This window comes from Macaca mulatta, chromosome 14, assembly GCF_049350105.2.
Source record: "Macaca mulatta isolate MMU2019108-1 chromosome 14, T2T-MMU8v2.0, whole genome shotgun sequence".
In the NCBI taxonomy this organism is placed as follows: domain Eukaryota; kingdom Metazoa; phylum Chordata; class Mammalia; order Primates; family Cercopithecidae; genus Macaca; species Macaca mulatta.
In genome coordinates, this window is record NC_133419.1 from 5,722,191 (window position 1) to 5,742,891 (window position 20,701).

Here is a 20,701-nt window from a genome sequence, read left to right on the forward strand (position 1 = left end):
AGACACAGTACATACATTTCTAATTCAGTTTCTGACGCAAAGGAGCCCTTCAGTAAATACTCCATAGAAATAAAGCATTATTGAAATGGGAGTGCATTTAGAATTTCCAAAGAAAATGCAGAAAGAAAATGAGTATTTACAAAATAAGACATCTTGAGGGACTGCACACTGAAAGAGCGCTAGAAGTAGTCCTGCGTGTTTGAAGCTAACACAACGCTGGCTTGCCTAGCACAGTATGATAGAAAATAGCTGTGGGGAAACCCTTGCCTGAGGCTTGGCCAAAGCCACTGCTTTACAAACGGGCCAAGTCCAATACTCCCATTAAATCTGCCAAATCATGGGCAGTAACTGGATGGGACAATAAACTCCTCTCAAAAATGACGTTCTCCAAGAACAGCGAACGACATAAAAAGTGCACAGACCGGGCGCGGTGGCTCACACCTGTAATCCCAGCACTTTGGGAGGCCGAGGCGGGTAGATCACCTGAGGTCAGGAGTTCAAGACCAGCCTGACCAACATGGTGAAACCTCACCTCTACTAAAAAATACAAAAATTAGCCGGGGATGGTGGTGGGTGCCTGTAGTCCCAACTACTTGGGAGGCTGAGGCAGGAGAGTCACTTGAACCTGGGAGGCAGAGGTTGCAGTGAGCCAAGATCGCACCACTGCCCTCCATTCTGGGTGACAGAGCAAGCGTCCATCTCAAAAAAATAAAAAAATAAAAATAAAAAACCTCAATGGAATGAGCTACTTCATTAGGACTGAGTACGAGGAGGACAGCCCAGTTCATACAAGGCCTTCCAAGACATTTCTACAAAGATGTTCAGGGAGATTTCTTCTAGTCATACTTTCTCAAACTCTTATTAAAACGGCCCAAGGTTACACTGTTCTCTATACTTTCGGTAGCGATTTCAACCAAAAAAGAAAACTCAAAAGTTCTTACGTATTTCACTGGCAGGACTGGGAGCAGATCTGCCAAAGAGCACTTCTATGAGTGAGGAGGCTGGGCCAGAATGATACTTCTTTAGAGCAATCAGAGCTCTGCCGAGGGAGAAAACGAAAATTAGAACACCAGCAATTCAGTGGCTGAGCCTCTGCCCCAAAGGCGCCGCCAACTCACAAGAGGGCCACACCCACACCAGGACCTGTCGCTCTCTTTTGTGCGACAGGCATGGTAGGAATGAGTTAGCTATGTTGAAGGAAGATGGTACTTAGGATTTCCAGTCACATCCACTTACTTTTTCAGTCGCCTGTAAGTGACATCATTGGCAAGTTTTAACAGTCTGTAGGAATTCTCTCGGTCCAAACTCAACTGGAAATCGTGGGACTCATCAAAGGCCACCGTGACCGACTTCTGGGTGACCCGGGTCAGGATCCCGGTGGCCAGCTGACTGCCCTCATTAGCAGCATCATACAGGCCCACTATATCACCTGTGAAACACAAAGACTCAGTTAGGCAAGACACTGGGGAAAGGTTCAATACCATTTTATGTAATAAAACCCAGCATACTTCAAATATTTTATCTTTGTTACTTTCTTTAGTAAATGCAATCACTAACAGTTAAAAAAAAAAAAGTTTAACACCTAAATCATATAAGAAACTCGACTTGAGATCAATGAACTATTCAAACCAAGCAAGACACTCAGGAAAATATTTAAAGTGCCTACTGTGTACCAAGCACTGTTTTGGCTCTGGTCAGTGCTACGAGTAAGGACAGTCCCCGCCCTCATGTCAGGGAGGAGAGAAAGAACAAACATAGCTATCTATATCAGCGCTAAGTGCTCTAAGGAAAAATAAAGCACAGGAAGGGGTGGAGAGGGATGAGGACACTACTCCAGAAAGAGTGTGCAGGAAGGGCCTCTGTGGGGAGCCGGGTGGACGTGGAAAGCAGCAAGGGCCACAAGCACATCTGGAAAAGAACATTCCATGCAAAAATGGCCACGCAGCACAGCCCTTCCTACTGTCTATGACAAGTGTCTTGTGTCTCCCATCTGTCAGGTGAGTCACGGGGTTTCCCCTGATCCACGCTTCAGCCATTCAGTGCTTCACATGCCCCCTGGCCACAGTGACTGCTTCAGGGATGGGCATGTGGCCAAGTCAGAGGCCTGAGATATATTGAGACTTGTGCTTGGTCATCTGGATAGAGATACTCAGTCTCTCCAGCGAGACCGGAGACCTGAGAGGATTAGGGGCTAGAACTGCTACCACGAGGCACCTGAGACAAAAATCAACACAAGCCAGGCACAGAGGCTCCCACCTGTAATCCCAGCTACTCAGGACACTGAGGCAGAAGGATCACTTGAGCCCAGGAGTTCAAGGCTGCAGTGAGTCAAGACTGTGCCACTGCACTCAGCCTGAGCAGCAAAGCAAGACTTGGAGTCTAAGAAGGAAAAAACCAAAAAAACCCAAAAACTCAAAAGACGGCAGAGTCAAGAAATGGAGAGAAACTGAGTCCTGGCACACTCTTCTGGGTCCCGAAGTCAGCCTTCAAGTTACAACAACTGATGCATTCCCTTCTTGCTTAAGCCAGCTTGACTCAGATTTTCATCACTCAGAACATAGGCAGTTATAACTGAAACAGAATCCACTCTGAGATAAAAGCACGGGTCACCCACACCTGTTCACACTCCATGTATTCCCCATGTCTGAAATCTAGACACTGAGCTTCATCTGTACTTCGAATCACGTTTCCTTTCCTAACTTTACAAAGAGTAGGTAGCAACAAGCTCGCGGGACAGAGGCTCTGTGCACAGGGGCCGCTACGGGCCTAGACAGAGGATCCCAGCCCTACTACAACTTTTCCACAAGCCGCCTTATATAGAGCCCCACATTTCTGGATGTCTATTTCTGAGCTACTGAGACTTAAGACTGCTCCTCAGAAAAGGAACAGATAACCACTCTACCTGAATCTGATCAACAGCTTTATCAACAACCAAAATTTCAGCGTGCTACTTTTCTATATAAACGCTGCTTCTTCTGACTTACTGTTTATGAACTATTATTAACCTCTTAGGTCATGCACTCCACACTTATTGAATAAATACACGTTTTTACCTTTGCAGTGAGCCAAGATTTCACGACTGCACTCCGGCCTGGGCGACAGAGTGAGACTCTCTCAAAAAAAAAAAAAAAAAATCTCCAACTCTGCTCAGGTCTGACTCCAATCTGCAGGTTCCCCTCCTGGCCCTCTCCTCTCTCAATACCCTCATCTCATCTCCAAACCCAGTCGGTATTCCAGTAATTGTTGGGCAAAAGTCTATGGAATCAAAATACGAAATTTAAAACTCTGTCACCACCAAAACAAGGCAGAGACACTTTCCTAGTAAAAAGTACAGCCCTGGCACCGCGGCTTCCTCCAGGCTTCCAGGGTTGTGGTTGTCTAACACAAGCGTCCCAGGGGTGTGGTTAAGAAGTTTCTTCGAACTGCCCCTCCTTTCCAACCAGGCTGGCACAAGTTTAGCCAAAGCATGCTTGGCACAAGAAAGGGCTGGGAATACAGAAGTACACACTGCATGTTTACCAGCTGGACCAAGGCTGCCCATTACATAGAAATACAACGAGAGTCACATGTAGTTTTTTCTTGTTTTTGTTTTTTGTTTTGTTCTGTTTTGAGACAGGGTCTCACTTTGCCTCCAAGCTAGAGTGCAGTGGCGTAATCTCAGCTCACTGCAGCCTCAACCTCCCAGGTTCAAGCGATCCTCCTGCCTCAGCCCGTCAAGTAGCAGGGACTATAGGCGCACACCACCACGTCTGGCTAATTTTTCTATTTTTTGCAGAGATGGGGTTTTGTCATGTTTCCCAGACTGGTCTTGAACTCCTGAGATCAAGCGATCCACCCACCTCGGCCTCCCAAAGTGCTAGGCTTACAGGCACCCAGTCACGTGTAGTTTTAACTTTTCTAGTAGCCATATTAAAAAATTTTAAAGAGGCTGGGTACAGTGGCTCACGCCTGTAATCCCAGCACTTTGGGAGGCCAAGGCAAGCGGATCACCTGAGGTTGGGAGTTCGAGAGTAGCCTGACCCAACATGGAGAAACCCCGTCTCTACTAAAAATACAAAATTAGCCAGGCGAGGTGGTGCATGCCTCTAATCCCAGCTGCTCGGGAGGCTGAGGTAGGAGAATCACTTGAACCTGGGAGGTGGTGGTTGCAGTGAGCTGAGATCACGCCACTGCACTCCAGACTGGGCAACAAGAGCGAAACTCTGTCTCAAAAGAAAAAAAAAAAAAGACAGAAATGGGTAAATTATTTTAATAACAATATATTTTATTTAACCCAATATACAAAAACTATTATTTCAGAATGTAATCAGTATTCAGAAAAATTACTCAGGATAATCCCAATTGTTTTTTAACATACTCTTCCAAATCTGGTGTGTATTCTGTTATCTACAGCAATCACGAGCCACACTTCAAACATTCGGTGACCACGTATGGCTAATGGCTACCGTTTTGGACAATGCTGATCTAGACAACTAAAACCCACATCAATTGTTGGACTTCTGATTAAGAGCTCTTCATTGCAATGCTTTATTCTCCAACTGGTCACTGTAATCCAGTCTTTATGAGGGTACAATTCGTGGTCTGAATGCCAGTAAATTTCAATGTCTGTCTAGGTCAATACGCACACACCAGAAGTAAAGCTGTTACTGGGAAGAGCTGCCACAGACCCGCATCGCCTGGGCTCAAAGGTGACCAGCAGCCGTCCATACAGCCCAGTGCGCTGACTGGATACCTGGAGCTTCAGCAAACACACGCCTCGGCTCTGGAGCTCTTTCAGAGAGATGTTCTCCTGCCAGGACCTGGAAGATACCCGGTATTGATGCTTCAGGATTTTCACCAATTTCTACTTCCACCCACCCGAAAAAGTAAAAGGGAAAGAAACACAGAAAAAGATCTACTCACGGGCACTAAGTATGTCCCAATGGAACTCTGAATCTGCCCCACTCCCAATCCTGGTCCTCCTACATCCCCCTAGGGTAGTTAATGCCACAACCCTTCTCCCAGGTACCTGAGACAGATCCTTCAATCGGCATTCCCCTCTCTACTCCCATCTGTCACTAAGTCCTATCAGGCCCCTCCCATTTCCACCTGGACTTCTCTGCCTCTCATCCTGGCTGTCACAGCCCCGGTTCAAATTCACATCACTGCTCACCTGGACTAAACGGAACCTCTCAACTACCTTACCTCTGGCCTCTCCAGGTCCAATCAAAAGCAGGAGACCCAAGAGATCCTCCTAAAATGCAAATCTATTCGCCTCCCTCGCCTGCTTAACCCCACTGATGGCCCATCCTCCACACACAGAACAGAAGACTAGCTCCTCAGCCAGGCCCTTCCCAGGCTCGCCCTGCCAGTCTGCTCAGCATGCTCAGAAAGAGCCACTGCCATGGGGGCTGACTCTGTCCTTGACACCGTGCTGAGCACCTGACTGACAGGGGATCGTTTCATTCTCAGAGCAAGGCTGTGAGGTGGGAATCATCCCAGTTTTACAGTTGAAGTAAGGCTCAGAGAAAGAACCCGCAAAGTCACACAGCCATAAATGAAGCAGCTGGGATTCTAATAAAGTCAACATAACTGCAAAAGTTCTCTATTGCCATGATCAAAAGCATCTCAGACAAATCCTACCGACGGATGGCTGACTGCAAACTCTGGAAGCAGACTGCCTGACAGCAAATCGGGCTATAGTGTGTCACCCTGGGGCAAGTTACTTAACCCCTCTCTGTCTCCATCTCCTTAGATGGAAAATGATAGTAATAGAAACCTACACTGTGGCCGGGCGCGGTAGCTAGCCTCCATAATCCCGACACTTTGGGAGGCCAAGGCGGGCAGACCGCGAGGTCAGGAGATCAAGACCATCCTGGCCAACATGGTGAAACCTGTCTCTACTAAAAATACAAAAAAATTAGCCGGGTGTGGTGGTGCGTGCCTGTAGTCCCAGCTACTCAGGAGGCTGGGGCAGGAGAATCGCTTGAACTCGGGAGGTGGAGGCTGCAGTGAGCTGAGATTGTGCCACTGCACTCCAGCCTGGGCGACAGAGCGAGACTGTCTAAAACATAAAAAACCTACATTGTAGGGTTGGCATGGGATGAGGTGTAAAGGAATTAACGCATGGAGAGGATATAAATGTTAGCTCTGATTGTTTTGGACAAATAAATAGTCCCATTCGGAAACAAGCCCGGCTCTCACTTGGCTCCCCACCCCACCCCGCATCCACCGGCTGAACTCCAATTTTCCTTCAGGCACCACTTCCTTCTGAATCCACCTTGACACTCCCCAGGGAAGAGCGTTCCTCCTCCAGGCTCTTTCCCCGCCACACGCACGCAGCCGGCCCTGGACGCGCTGGAGGGGAAGGGACTCTGCTCATGCCCAGCCCGCCGTTGGCCGGATCGGGGGCAGCCAGTGCCCCTGACTCACGCTGCCGGGGCCTGGCCCAGAAGGGGCGCAAACCATGTTTACTGAATGAATAAGGGAAAGGGCTGCTAACCCGCTGCGGGTGGAACTGGGGTCGGGGCCAGGGCCCAGGAGTGTTAGCTTAGGGGGGCCTCGGGTCGAGAAATGAAAGTGCTTCTCCTTAGGCCCAAAACGGAACGCGCTGCCCGGGAGGTGATGAGACTGACAACTCGGGAGGTGGCCAAGCAGGGGACGGACGGTCCCTGACCCGGACTCCAGGGGTCGGAGACGAAATTCCCGCCCTAGACTGTGAGGCCGAGCCCCTCGGAGACCCTGCCCGGGGCACGGCGGGACCAACCGCGAGGGAGCGGCGCCGGCGGCCGCCCGTACCTGCGCTCCTCCACCTCCGCGTCTCTCTCGAGCTCCAGCAGGTCCAGCTGCTTGGTCACGAAGCTCTCCACAGCCGCCGAGGCCATCGCCGCCGCCAGTCTGGGCCCCGAGTCGCCGACGTCCAGCTTCCGCGCCGGGCCGGTGTTACAGCGCGGCAGGTGTTACAGCACGACCTGTGTTCCCCGACGGGCCCGTGACTTACGCACGCGCTTTGCGTCATTTCCGTTTCCGGCCGAGGCTGCGGGAAAATGGCGGCCGCCATGGCAGCATCCCACTTGACGGTCACCTTAGGGCGGCTGGTGTCCGCGTGCAGCCGCAGCATCCTGAGACCTTCGGGGCCCGGAGCAGGTGAGACCCGGGATATGGGGGGAAGGGAGGACGCAGAGCGAGCGCTGCTCCCTGCGGTCTCGCCACGTATGTGCCTGGGTCCGACCTGGTGCCTTGTGTGTTGATCGCATTTGTGGTGAATATAGCACGGGTTTTGGAGTCGGGGTGTAGCAGGAGGAGCCGCAGACAAAAGTCCTCAGACACCGAGTTAAAGAAGGAAGGGGTTTATTCGGCCGGGGGCATCGGCAAGACTTCTGTCTCAAGAGCCGAGCTCTCCGAGTGAGCAATTCCTGTCCCTTTTAAGGGCTCACAACTCTAAGGGGGTGCGTGTGAGAGGGTCGTGATCGATTGAGCCAGCAGTGGGTACGTGACTGGAGGCTGCATGCACCGGTAATTAGATCGAAACAAAATAAAATAGGGATTTTCACAGTACATTTCTGTACAATGTCTGTAATCTATAGATAACAGAACCAATTAGGTCAGGGGTGGATCTTTAACTACCAGGCCCGGGGTGCAGCGCCGGGCTGTCTGCCTGTGGATTTCATTTCTGCCTTTTAGTTTTTACTTCTTCTTTCTTTGGAGGCAGAAATTGGGCATAAGACAATATGAGGCGTGGTCTCCTCCCTTAGGGGAAACCCAGATTCAGATTCTGATTCCTTCAGTTAGTAGCCTGAATACTGGCAATAGCCTTTGAACTTTGGTATAGCTCCTATGTTATGGGGGAGCAGAGTGAGGCTCAGAGGAGCTAGGTAATGTGCCCAGGGTCACACAGCGGGGAAGTGGAGGAAGAGTGCTTCAGGCTCAGTCATTTCGGCTCCAAAGCCTGTGCTTGAACCACTGCCCCCAGGCTGCAAGCCAGTCTGAAAAATGATGATGGATATCCTCGCCTAATCTGAACTCATTCAGCAAAAGAAACAGCCGTATTTAAGGCACTGGGCTGATACGAGGCTCCAAAAGGGTTATATTCGTTAAAAACTCTGTAAATCTCTGTCTGAAAATGGTTGGAGTGTGTGTTTGTGTACACGAGTGTTTACGTATGTTTTAAATCTGGGTCTCATGTCTCACCATGATCCCAAAAATGAAAAACTGGATCTAACTCTATATTGGACGATATTAAAAGAATTGTTCCATAGTTCCCAAAACTTGGAAGCAACCCAGATGTCCTTCAGGAGATGAATGGTTACATAAACTGTAGCACGTGCATACAGTGGAATATTATTCAGCAATAAAAAGAAATGAGTCATGAAGAGAGATGGAGGAAACTTACATACCTGTTACCAAGTAAAAGAAGCCAAGGTGAAAAGGCTACATCCTGTAGCCTTTGACATTCTGGAAAAGGCAAATCTAAGGAGACAGTAAAAAGATAGATGGGGCGTAAGGGGATTGGGGGAGAAAAGGATGAATAGGTGGAGCTCAGAGGATTTTTAGGGCGGTGAAACTATTCTGTATGATATAATGGTAGATACATGTCATTATAAGTTTGTCCAAATCCATAGAATGTACACCACCAAGGGTGAACCCTAATGTAAACTATGGACTTTGGATAACAATGATGTGTCAATGTAGGTTCATCAGTGGTAAGGATTGTACCACTCTGGTGAGGGATGTCGATAGGAAGCTATGGGCACATGGACAGGGGACATATGGGAACTCTCTGTACCTTCCACTCAATTTTGGTGTGAAACTAAAACTGACTAAAAAATAAAGTCTATTAAGAAAGTAATAATAATCAGAGTTGGGCCAGAGGCAATGTAGATGCCAACATTGGCCGTGAGTTGGTAACTGTTGAACCTGGAAAGGGATAATTGAGAGAGAGTTCACTATTCTGTTCTCTTTACTTTTGTATGCTTGACATTTTCCATAATAAAACTTAGGTTTAAGTAGGCAGGAAAGTTTTTACAAAAGCAGTGGGGCTTACTCCATTCTACCTACCTACATGAAACCACCCTTCCAAAGCTACGTTCAAGTATAGACTTACGCGTTGAGAGAGAAAGACACACAGTGAAGTGAGTAGAGACAAGATGACCAAAACAGTGAGCAGCTGAGGCCTTGAAGAGTGAGCAAAGGAGACAGGATGGAAGTACACAGTCACAGTCTCCAGGACGATCTAAAGGAAATCCTGTGGGAGAGTGTTTGTTCCCTGTGGACCCAAAGACAAAGCTAGAAGCAAATTAGTTACAGAAGCCTACTGAGTCTTTAATAGTGAGATGGATTTGCTGAATGGGTTGGCTGAGTAGTGTGCGAGAGAAGGGTCAAAACTGATGGAGGTTTGGGGCCTGAACAACTGGGAGGATGAAGTTGCCCTCATGAGAGAGGGAGGAGTGTGGGAGAAGCAGGCATGGGAAGAAATGAGGAACCTCTGGAGGTGTGAGGTGCACGTCAGACATGAGTGGCTAAGGCAGATAGACAGGTGGGCATGCAAATCCAGGAGAGACACCCTGGCTGGAGGTGTAAACTTGGGAGTCGCCAGCACATTGGGGGCATTTAAATCCATCGGACTGGATGCAGTCACCAGAGGAATGGCCATGGGCGGAAAAGAAGTCAAGGCCAAGGGTTGAGCCCCAGGAGCCCAAATGGGAGAGGAGAGGAGAAAGCAGCCGAGGAAACGCAAATGGGGAGCCAGTGCTAAGGGTGAACTGTAAAAGGGTGGTTTTTATGGTGTGTAAATTATAGCTGAGTTAAAAGTGATTATTGAGAAACTGTTCTCTGCTTTTTACACCTAAGCACTTACTTTGAGCCCCTGTCTTCTCAGTAGACTGAATGTCTTTGTTTCCTGGTGTATTCCTGGTATTCGTTATCTACGGGTACATCAGAAATGACCCCACAACTTAGCAGCTTAAAACATTTATTAACTCACACCAGTTCTGAGAGTCAAGAACACAGGAGTAGCTTAGGTGGCTGGTTCTGGCTCAGGGTCTTAGCTTGCAGCAAGCAAGTCTGCAGGGGCTGTAGTTATCTCAAGACTCTGCTGCGCCAGCAGCTGAAGAATCCACCTGCAAGGTCATTCCTGTGGGTGTTGGCGACAGGCCCAGTTCCCCACCACGTGGACCTCTAGGTAGGGCTGCTTACAGCAGGGCAGCCCTAGGGCCAGTGATCAGAGAGGGTGAGCGCGGGCATCCAAGATGGAAGTCCCAGTTGGTTATCACCTAATCCCAGAACCCACGTGCTAGCACGTCTGTCACAAGCTGTTGGACACACAGACCACTCCCAGTGGGCGATGGGGTAAGAATAGCAGGAGGTGGGGCTCAGCAGCGCCATCTTGGAGGCTGCTCCCACACTTGGACACAGAACAGGGTCTGAACCTACTGGGCAGTTAGTCAAGGCATGAGTTAGTGGGCGGGAGGTTCTGGTCTGAGGCGCTTGTAGATGGTGTGGCAAACTGATCTCAACACATATAACCAGTAGCTGTAAGTGATGTTCTTGTGCTTTTGCTCACCTAGGTGTTTCTGTGGGCAGGCTGTCATGCAGTGGTTTATACCACATACCAGGAGCAGCAGTCGTGCATTTAGCATCGTAAAGGGCAATTTGCATTTGTAGTATTAATAGTAATGATCTGTGTTTCTCTTCTTCCCTCAGCCTCCCTTTGGTCTGCTTCTCGAAGATTCAATTCACAGAGCACTTCATTTCCACCAGGGTAATATCAAAATGTGGGTTTTGATGCCGCTTTTCCTTTCATTTGTAGAACCGTCTTTCTGAAGTCAAAACTTCCTACCTTTTGGTTCTCAATAATATTTACATTTCCTCTTTTGTTTTTAAGAGACAGAATTTCACTGTGTTTCCCAGACTGGTTTTGAACTCCTGGCCTAAAGCGATCCTCCCGCCTCGGCCTCCTGAGTAGCTGGCATTACAGGCATGCACCACCACTTTCAGCTTTAACTTTTTTGACGGTATTTTTCTCAGATCCTTAAAGTAAATAAAGACGTAACTGCAAGAGACCAAAGAGAAATTCCATATGTGTTTGCTTTCTTTTATTATGGAGGAGCTTGAAGTCCTAACTCAATGAGTTATGATGAGGAAGGTTGTATCAGAGTCTCTAAGAGAAACTCATTATTTGAAAAAGCACATTCAGTGTTAACATTTTATACTTGAGAAAACATTTTTAAGGTATTATAAACTGCAGGAAACATTTGACAAAGTCCCCTTCACTGGTGGGAGACAGTGGAGCAGTGCAGGGATAGCAGTCACTGTAGGGACCCCCCGGTGTGCAGTTCCGGCTGCCCCTCACAGCCTGGGGCACCAGCTTCTGCAAGATGGAAGTAGTGTTCGTTTCGATCTGCATGGGTGTTGGAGAGGATTAAGTAAATGTATACATTTAAAGCGCTTAGAACAGTGCCTGGCATACAGTCAGCACTCACAAAATGTTGGCTGCTGTTACTGCTGCTGGGACTCCAGGGATCCTCTGCAGTGGGGAGATGCGGGAGCCTTTTTTGCTTCTCAAAGGAAGTAGAGAAACATTCTGAGCGTAGGAAGAAGTTGTAAGTGAGCATGTGGGTAGTAGGTTGTGCTTACTCCCCTGTGTCCTGTGTGAGAGGTTAGCACCTTCCTGCCAGCATGTTCTTCTCACACTGGGCACTGCTGGACCCATGTGGGGAGACCAGACATCAAACAGGTCAAAGACATTTTGTAGAGAGCAGCACCTTCCATGTCCTCCTTGACTCTCAAGGTCATTGACCAATCGCAGACCACGGAGTTCACGTTTCTAGGAGCTCCGAGCCCTACCCCACTGGGAAAATACTCATTCCTCTCCCAGATTCGTGTGGAGCCCGTCCTGCGCGCCGGCCAACAGGACGGGTGGACCTGGTCCTCGATGTGGAGGCCAGTGCGTTTTGCGTATGGAGCAAGTCGTTTTCTTCCTCCTGATGCAACCCTGGAGTAGAAAGACTGAACTTTTACTTTGCAATGGCAGCAGCAATAAAAGCTTAAAAACAGTTCTGAATAATTTGGCTTGGGATCTACCTACCCTCCCTCTTTGTAGACTGCAGAAAGAAAGACCCCCACCTCCTTTTGAATCTAGGTCCCCCCTTTCTTTCCTCCCTTCTTCTCCCCCTCACCTACCTGAGGCTGAGCAGGCAGGGGAGAGTTAGGAAATAAGATGTTGGGCTGGGCACGATGGCTCATGCCTGTAATCCCAGAACTCTGGGAGGCCGAGGTGGGCAGATCACTTGAGGCCAGGAGTTCGAGACCAGCCTGGCCAATGTGGCGAAACCCCATCTCTACTAAAAATACAAAAATTAGCCAGGCGTGGTGGCATGTGCCTATAATCCCAGCTACTCAGGAGACTGAGGCAGGAGAATCGCTGGAACCCTGGAGGCGGAGGTTGCAGTGAGCTGAGATCAAGCCACTCACTGCATTCTAGCCTGGGTGACAGAGTGAGACTACATCTCAAAAAAAAAAAGGCATTGCCTGCAGCAAGCTTGGCATCCTGAGGGTTGGGAGGGGAGGTGGTTGGGGACCGCAGTGCTATAGCTGCTGGGACTGAGCACTCCTAACACCCGACCCTCACTGGCCGTGCTGGGGCCGGCTGTGAACAGTAGCCCTCCAATCCTAACAGCCCTTTCAGGCGGGTGATTGTTTTCCCATTTGCTCAGTTGCAGACAGTAGGACACAGAATTGTCGGGTTCCGAGCCAGTGCTGCCTGGCACTCACCTGGGCGTGAAGGAAGAGCGAGCACCTACCTGGGAGGAGGAGGAGGTGGAGGTGGAGCAGGGAACATTGTGGTCTTGTTTGAGCAGGATGTGGTGAAGGGTCATTGGAGCTGCCATTCCAGGGCCACTAGATGCCAAGGGAGGCGGGAGGGCTGCTGGCCCTGTGTCCCGGGTTGTGGGGAAAGTGGAGGGCTGGGCATTTCAGCCTGTGCCTCCAAGATAAATGTGCCCCGAGACACCACAAGCCCAGCCTTCTTGGATGGGCACCCTTCCAGCACTGAGAAGCACCCAAGCAGGGGCTCTTTTGCAGAACGCTGAGAGTTTCTGCTTTGATTATTGAATGATGAGCCATTGTTCCCTGTGGCTCTAAGAAGATACAGGGAGCCTGTCCTCGGGGTTACCCCAGAGGGGCCAGGCCCGTCCTAAAGAGGGAGCCTTTTTGTTGCCTGGGGTCCCTTCCTAACATTTGTGCATGGCCATTTCTTAGAGGATTTGAGCTGCCTTTTCAAGTGCATGTGACATTTGTCTGCGACATGTGTTTTACAGATATGTTCCTAGAACATCCCTGAGTTCACCACCTTGGCCGGAAGTTGTTCTGCCAGACCCAGTTGAGGAGACCAGACACCACGCAGGTAAGACTTCCCTAGGAGACAGAGCTAGAGGGCGCCACCCAGACCCTGCTGCAGTCGCCCACAGAGGCGGTCACCGGGCCGCAGAGCGAGCAAGGGCTTCATCTTTTGGGGTTCTCCCACACACTGCACAGTGCCTGCACTCATGCCCATTTTCTCCCGTTAACACCCGAATTTCAGATGTTTTTCATTAACTGCTCCCCGAACACCTGCCACACGGCAGGCAGGTGGCATAAGTGAGGGCAGGGCCCCGGCTCCATCTCGTCTCCCGCCGTTGGTGGGCGCAGAGACAGCTCTCCCCAGTTAGCACGGTTAAGCACGATTGCTGGAAGCCGGTGCCCCCCGGGCTGTTGGAGAAACATGCAGGGGTGTCAGGACTCATGTCAGCCTGGAGCCCGTGTCAGAAGGGACGGGATCATTAGCCACTATTGCCATGATCTTCACTTGCCAAAATGCTGGAAATCAAGATCCTCAAGTGGAATCTTCTTGTATGTTAAACACTGTTTCAGATACCGCAGGTGAAACAAGTCCGCTGAGAGTTTCGCCCTCGGCGCTGGTGCTTCTGGTGTTGACAGTGTTTCCGGGGCAGGCACTCTGTCATCCCTTCTGTGTGTCTCGCCCTCGCTCAGGCTGGGGGGGTCGGTGCCCATTAAATGCTTGTTCAGAGTAAACAGTGCAGGAGAGAGGGGACTGTGACCTGAGTCCGAGCAGCAATAACAGGAACTGAGTACAGAGCCCCTGTGGGCGCAGGCGTGCAGAGGGAACACGTCCTGCCCTGGGGGTGGGATATGGGGATAGGATGCGCGGGGGGTTCCTCATTGCAAAGGCCTCTCCTTTGGCTTCTCAGGGTTTGCACACTCCTGGTCTGCTGGCTCCTCATTCTCATGAGAATGAACCAAGTGGAGGGTTTCGCCCACCCTAGGGTTGTAGAAACCTAGCCAGGCATGCCGAGTGCTTAGGCGAGGGAGTCACAGGAGGTGGTCTGTGTGTTCTCCGCAGTCTTGGGGAGCTTCCATCTGTGAAAGCCCCCATATGCCACGGTGCCCGTGCTCCTGAAGCAACAGATTGGCCCTGTGCCTGCACTTGTGCCTGCAGGGGGTGGGGCAGGGGCTGGGCCGCCAGCAGTGAGGTGCTCATGAGGGGTGCTGGCTGTCACGTCCACCCTAGGGCCCTGCCGCCAGGAGCTGCACATCACACTGCAGTGCGTGGGGGAGCAGGTGAGGGTGACTGGCCGCCCCTGCCTTCCCCTACAGAGGTCGTGAGGAGAGTGAATGAGCTGATTGCCACGGGGCAGTATGGCCGGCTCTTCGCCGTGGTGCACTTTGCCAGCCGCCAATGGAAGGTGACCTCTGAAGACCTGATCTTAATTGGAAATGAACTAGACCTTGCGTGTGGAGAGAGAATTCGACTGGAGAAGGTGAGGCCGCCGAGCTTCTCTGGATATTCAGGGGCTCAGCCACCAAGCGTGCAATCCCCACACCCCAGCTCACACTGAGGAGGAACCCCCCACCCCAACCCCGTCTCAGGCAGAGGACAACAAAGCTGAGGCCCAGAAGGGACTGTGGGGGGCGCCCACGGCGGGGCTGGGGTCCAAGGGCAGGGCAGGCCTCTGCTGCTCTGAGGGCGGCACCTGGCCAGGCAGGTCTGCTCCCTGGAGGAAGGGAGATGGCACATTAAACAGTGCTGAGGACAGATACATGTCTTTATTGTGTTCCAGTCTTATTAATGTATTCCCAGAGAAAAATGCTTGGTTGCAGAGATAATAAAAATGCTGGCTAAGGATGTAGTGCACTTTCTAGCCCCTGTCAATGAGGAAAAACTGTTAAGTTTCTGCTAAGACACTACTCTGCCATTAGCTTTGACAGCTGCTGCTGTTTTTAAATAGTAAAGACTGGTTGACAGGCATTTCCCTGGGTACTAATTTACCTCACTGACCATTCATAGTGCATGGTCTAGGCCAGGCATGGTGGCTCACACTGGTGACCCACCGCATTGGGCGGCCGAGGTGCAGGATTGCTTGAACTCAGGAGTTCAAGACCAGCCTGGGCAACATAGCGAGACCTCAGAGACCTCGTCTCTACTAAAATTCCAAACAATTAGCTGGGCACGGTGGCACACACATGTAGTCCCACCTATTTGTGGGGCTGAAGTAGGAGGATCACTTGAGCCTGGGAAGTTGAGGCTGCAGTGAACCGTGACTAGCCACTGCACTCCAGCCTGGGCAACACAGTGAGACCCTGTCTCAAAAAACTGCATGGTCTGTCTGTTTATTATTATTTTTCAGACTGAATCTCACTCTGTCACCCAGGCTGGAGTGCTGTGGCACAGTCTTGGCTCACTGCAACCTCTGCCTTCTGGGTTCAAGCAATTCTGCCGTGGCCTCCCGAATACCCAGTATTACAGGCGTGCGCCACCACACCTTGCTAATTTTTATATTTTTAGTAGAGATGAGGTTTCACCATATTGATCAGGCTGGTCTCGAACTCCTGACCTCAAGTGATCCACCCGCCTCAGCCTCCCAAAGTGCTGGGATTATAGGCATGAGCCATCATGCCTGGCTGGTCTGTTTATTTAGCTAGACATTTCCAGCCTTCAGCTATAATTCTGTTTTCTGGGACCGTCTATTTGGTTTTTGCCTACTCTTTTTTTTTTTTTTTTTTTTCTTTTCTTCTTTTTGAGAAAGTTTCTCTCTTGTTGTGCAGGCTGGAGTGCAATGGTGTGGTCTCAGCTCACCGCAACCTCTGCCTCCCGAGTTCAAGCAATTCTCCTGCCTCAGCCTCCCTAGTAGCTGGGATGACAGGCATGCACCACCACGCCCGGCTAATTTTGTATTTTTAGTAGAGATGGGGTTTCTCCATGTTGGTCAGGCTGGTCTTGAACTCCTGAGCTTGGGTGATCCGCCTGCCTCGGCCTCCCAAAATGCTGAGATTACAGGCATGAGCCACCATGCCCAGCCTGCCCACTCTTTTTATAAAATTATAATTACCTCTGCAACAGGTAATTTTTCTGGGATGCTTAATTATTAATATAAGATACATGATTTTCTTTATGAATTTAAACTCCTCTGGAGGCAGACCTTTGCTTTTTATTTATTTATTTATTTATTTATTTTGAGACAGAGTCTCGCTCTGTCTCCCAGGCTGGAGTGCAGTGATGCAGTCTCGGCTCACTGCAAGCTCTGCCTCCTGGGTTCACACCGTTCTCCTGCCTCAGCCTGCCGAGTAGCTGGGACTACAGGCGCCCACCACCATGCCAGGCTAATTTTTTTTTGTATTTTTTTTAGTAGAGACGGGTTTCACCGTGTTAGCCAGGATGGTCTCGATCTCCTGACCTTGTGATCCACCTGCCTCGGCCTCCCAAAGCGCTGGGATTACAGGTGTGAGCCACTGCGCCCGGCCTGACCTTTGCATATTTGAAACATTTCACATTAACAAAAAATTCTGGAAAGCCCCTCCTAAGCAGATTGCTTTTTGTAACAGGAAACCCCGTGGGAGTGAGCATGCCATGCTGAAACAAACTCTAAAAATACTTATTTTATTATTTGTCTCTATCTAATATGCATGTCCGCCGAGTTTGCTATATGATATACTTAGTCTCTAGACATTTAAGTTTAGTATGATTGGATTTTTTCTTATCAGTAAAGTTTAAGATGATCTCCAACATCTAATAAAAACACTGTAGGCCGGGCGTGGTGGCTCACGCCTGTAAATCCAGCACTTTGGGGAGCCGAGGTGGGTGGATCACCTGAGGTCAGTTTGAGACCACCCTGGCCAACATGGTGAAACCCTGTCTCTAATAAAAATACCAAAAAAATTAGCCAGGCTTGGTGGCAGGCACCTGTAGTCCCAGCTACTCAGCGGGCTGAGGCAGGAGAATCGCTTGAACCTGGGAGGCGGAGGTTGCAGTGAGCCAAGATCACGCCGGTGCCCTCCAGCCTGGGCAGCAGAGCGAGACTCTGTCTCAAAACAAAAAACAAAGCCACTGTTGCATTTGGAAGGCAAAAATGTCTTCATCTGCAGCCACACTTGGTGTCGTGATTTCCCTGCATTGAGAATGGTTGCCTGGCTCTTGAGAATTTTGCAGTCGTTAAAAGAATACAGTTGAGCCTAAATCATCGCAAGATTAGCAGAACTGTGAACTGTGCCAAGAGACACGATGGTATGATGTGTGCTTTTTCTCTCTGTGTTATGCTTCGATAGAAAGGGTTTCTGGGCCGGGCGCGGTGGCTCAAGCCTGTAATCCCAGCACTTTGGGAGGCCGAGGCAGGCGGATCACGAGGTCAGGAGATCGAGACTATCCTGGCTAACACAGTGAAACCCCGTCTCTACTAAAAATACAAAAAACTAGCCGGGCGCGGTGGCGGGCGCCTGTAGTCTCAGCTACTCGGGAGGCTGAGGCGGGAGAATGGCGTGAACCCGGGAGGCGGAGCTTGCAGTGAGCCGAGATCACGCCACTGCACTCCAGCCTGGGAGACACAGCGAGACTCCGTCTCAAAAAAAAAAAAAAAAAAAAAAAGAAAGGGTTTCTGAAGTCACCGTTAATATGAGGGTTACAGCAGCTATCTGGATGCATATCCATGGTATGTAATCATGAAATTGTACGTCTCCCGCCTGTGAGAGTTGGAGCGTGTCCCTCAGGCAGTCCCATGGCTGTGCAGTGCTGCCACTTGTCGGCTCACAAGCCAGTTGTGGAATATTAAAGAGATCATCAGACAGCAGATGAAATTCATATCACAACGTTTTCAGTCTTTCTCATTTTGTGTGGCGTTCACGTCACTACCTGTTATTAGCGACTGTTCTCTTACTCATTGTAATGAGCCACTGATTAAACACAGCTGTTGAATTTTTTCAGGTCCTGCTGGTTGGGGCAGATAACTTCACGCTGCTTGGCAAGCCACTCCTCGGGTAATGGCTGTGAGGTGCTGGGCTTTGTCTGGGGCTCCAGGGCTGGACGTGCTGACAGTGGTCACAGTACAATTAGGTCACGTGGGGGGTTGCGTTCATCTTCTCTGTTGACACCAAACACAGCATTTATAGTTAATAATAGTGGACATTTAAGGCCCATGAGAACATCCAGGCCAAATGATTGGTCTCTGGCTATTTCATGATAGTGTGGTCCTCTTAAGATTTGTTCAGATTACCCAGAACTGTTCTTTGTGGTCCTTTTTCATGGTTTTCGAAATGTTTCCATTGAGGGCATATTACTTTTATAATCAACAAAAGAGAAAGTATAACTTCATTTTAGAAATTCTCACCTAAGGCATTTGAAAAATAATCCAAAAGATGCATTATTATTGATTTTTCTTCCTTCTAGAAAGGATCTTGTTCGAGTAGAAGCCACAGTCATTGAAAAGACAGAATCATGGCCAAGAATCATTATGAGATTTAGGAAAAGGAAAAACTTCAAGAAGAAAAGAAGTAAGTTAGAGAAAGTATCGCTGGGCCCTGCTGCACGGTGCTGGTTGCCCAGGCTCATGCAGACGGAGGGTGTAGGGCACCTGGGTCTCAGGAGAGGAAGCCCAGGCAGGTCTCAATCCAGCTGCCACTGCCCACTTGTCACCCTCATCCTAAAGGGAGCACCCAAAGGACCCAGCCTCACTTCCCTGCTCCTCCACCCTCCACGCGTGAACCCATGACGCCTAGCCCTGCCCCCAAGGCAGCAGCGAATCCAAGAGCAGACCTAGGGCTGTCCCAGCAGCCTGCACTGAGGACAACCCCCACAATGGGCATCCTGAGGGATGGCGCCCACAGGGCATGGGCCACACAGATGAGCAGCCTGCACTGAGGACAGCCCCCACAGTGGGCATCCTGAGGGATGGCGCCCACAGGGCATGGGCCACACAGATGAGCAGCCTGCACTGAGGACAGCCCCCACAGTGGGCATCCTGAGGGATGGCGCCCACAGGGCATGGGCCACACAGATGAGCAGCCTGCACTGAGGACAGCCCCCACAGTGGGCATCCTGAGGGATGGCACCCACAGGGCATGGGCCACACAGATGAGCAGCCTGCACTGAGGACAGCCCCCACAGTGGGCATCCTGAGGGATGGCGCCCACAGGGCATGGGCCACACAGATGAGCGGCTGCGGAAGTCTGTCCCTCACAGCTCTTGTTACTACTGCAGTTGCCGGCCTAAACCACCAACAGTGGGCATAGTTAAATATACCCAGAATGCTGGTATTGGCTGTCACCTTAGAGTCAGCTGGGTGGGGGAGCCTCTCGTGTACCTTCTGACACTTCCAGGTAGCCTCAGGGTCACTCAGGTGGGGCCATCCTTCCACGCACTCCACAGGTCACAGCATAGACAGTGTGGGAGGAGAGGTGAGGTGTCCAGCCTCTGCACCTGCCGACAGAGTGAACGAACAAGATAGCGAGGCAGTCAGTGCACACCTGGCGATAAACGTGGCCCTGTGCAGCAGGGGACGTTGCCAGGGCCACGCTGGCTGGGGAGGGCTGTGTGCAGAGCCCCTGCAGTGACTGATGACAACAGTCAGAGTCTGTGGTCAAGCCTGTGTCATCTTTCCTTTCAGTCGTGGTGACCCCGCAGACTGTCCTCCGGATCAACAGCATTGAGATCGCTCCGTGTTTGTCGTGATTACCCAGTTAATACTTACAAAAGGGTAAAAATAAACTCCTGCTTTCCAAGGAGACCAAGTTTCTGTGTTCTGGTTTGGAGCCATGCGTGCCTGCTGTAGACAGTTTAACTGGAGCAGCGTGTCTGTAAGCACCGGCCCCCCGAGCCAGAGAAAACAGGAACTCGGAGAACAACAAGCATGGCCCTCCCAGGGCTGGACAGATAGTGTTCTCGGCAGCGCTCCACCCCAGGGCCCAAGGGAGCCGGGGGGGGGGGACGCAGCTGGGACTTGGAACTGACTTCAAGAGAGGCGCAACCTAGATTCCATGAGATGGACGAGAACAGCAAATTCCATCTGAGTAATCGAAATGGACCTGTCTCCAGCAGGGCTTTTGTAAGACTGGGGTTCAGAGCAGGTGGCCTCGGGTCCCTGATCCTGGCCCTTCCGCCTCATGCAGTCGACCATGGGCAGGGATCACAGTGCAGTGGGGGGTTGGGGGGGGTGGCACAGCGCAGCAGGGACCAGGAGGGCTGGGCGGGACAGGAGGAGGGACAGCTGGGGAGTGGGCACAGCACGTTCTGGGAACTGACAACAGCAGGAATAGAGCAGAGGCCCAGGCTCTGCTGAACTCAGTCTTGGAAGTAGTGGGCAGTCCTAGAGGGCTTGGGCTGCCGGGATCGATAGGGATGGCTGAGGCAGGCAGCAGGGCTTGCTGGGAGCTACCCAGGTGAGAAGGGACAGGGTCCTGG

At 50.6% G+C, this 20,701-nt stretch overlaps 2 protein-coding genes and 1 long non-coding RNA gene across 7 annotated transcripts in view; 2 read left to right on the forward strand and 1 right to left on the reverse strand.

The window, feature by feature from the left end:
* Window positions 1–6,954, reverse strand: part of IGHMBP2 (immunoglobulin mu DNA binding protein 2) — a 36,838-nt gene extending 29,884 nt beyond the window's left edge. For all 4 annotated transcript variants that reach the window (XR_013403432.1, XR_013403433.1, XR_013403434.1 and 1 more), the window contains exons 1-4: window positions 6,778–6,954; window positions 4,630–4,799; window positions 1,237–1,429; window positions 942–1,039 (exon numbers count right to left, since the gene is read on the reverse strand). Coding sequence is in view for 1 of the 4 variants with exons in the window: in XM_015113472.3 (XP_014968958.3) it covers window positions 942–1,039; window positions 1,237–1,429; window positions 4,630–4,799; window positions 6,778–6,863 (547 nt within the window). In the remaining 3 variants the exon portion in view is untranslated. The remainder of the gene's footprint in view (window positions 1–941; window positions 1,040–1,236; window positions 1,430–4,629; window positions 4,800–6,777) is intronic.
* Window positions 3,407–6,345, forward strand: LOC144334067 (uncharacterized). The gene is made up of 2 exons (XR_013403465.1): window positions 3,407–3,646; window positions 4,181–6,345. It is a non-coding gene; the product is annotated as an uncharacterized LOC144334067 (long non-coding RNA).
* A 41-nt stretch (window positions 6,955–6,995) lies between the features above and the next one.
* MRPL21 (mitochondrial ribosomal protein L21) lies at window positions 6,996–20,022 on the forward strand. Of its 2 annotated transcripts, XM_028833107.2 has the most exons (7): window positions 6,996–7,125; window positions 10,681–10,738; window positions 13,296–13,381; window positions 14,632–14,795; window positions 18,230–18,282; window positions 18,692–18,795; window positions 19,908–20,022. In XM_028833107.2, exons 1-7 carry the CDS (start codon window positions 7,026–7,028, stop codon window positions 19,970–19,972), a joined length of 630 nt encoding a protein of 209 aa, XP_028688940.2. In that variant the 5' UTR covers window positions 6,996–7,025; the 3' UTR covers window positions 19,973–20,022. The 2 variants fall into 2 exon arrangements, with proteins under 2 accessions (XP_028688940.2, XP_077818000.1); XM_077961874.1 differs by lacking the exon at window positions 19,908–20,022 and having other exon boundaries at window positions 7,018–7,125; window positions 18,692–19,033.
* The last annotated feature ends 679 nt before the right edge of the window (window positions 20,023–20,701 follow it).

Coding starts and splice junctions, on each gene's coding strand:
- MRPL21 (XM_077961874.1), top strand. CDS start 7,026: ATGGCGGCCGCCATGGCAGCATCCCACTTGACGGTCACCTTAGGGCGG. Junction 14,796..18,229: donor AGAGAATTCGACTGGAGAAG/GTGAGGCCGCCG, acceptor GAATTTTTTCAG/GTCCTGCTGGTTGGGGCAGA. Junction 18,283..18,691: donor CTTGGCAAGCCACTCCTCGG/GTAATGGCTGTG, acceptor TCTTCCTTCTAG/AAAGGATCTTGTTCGAGTAG.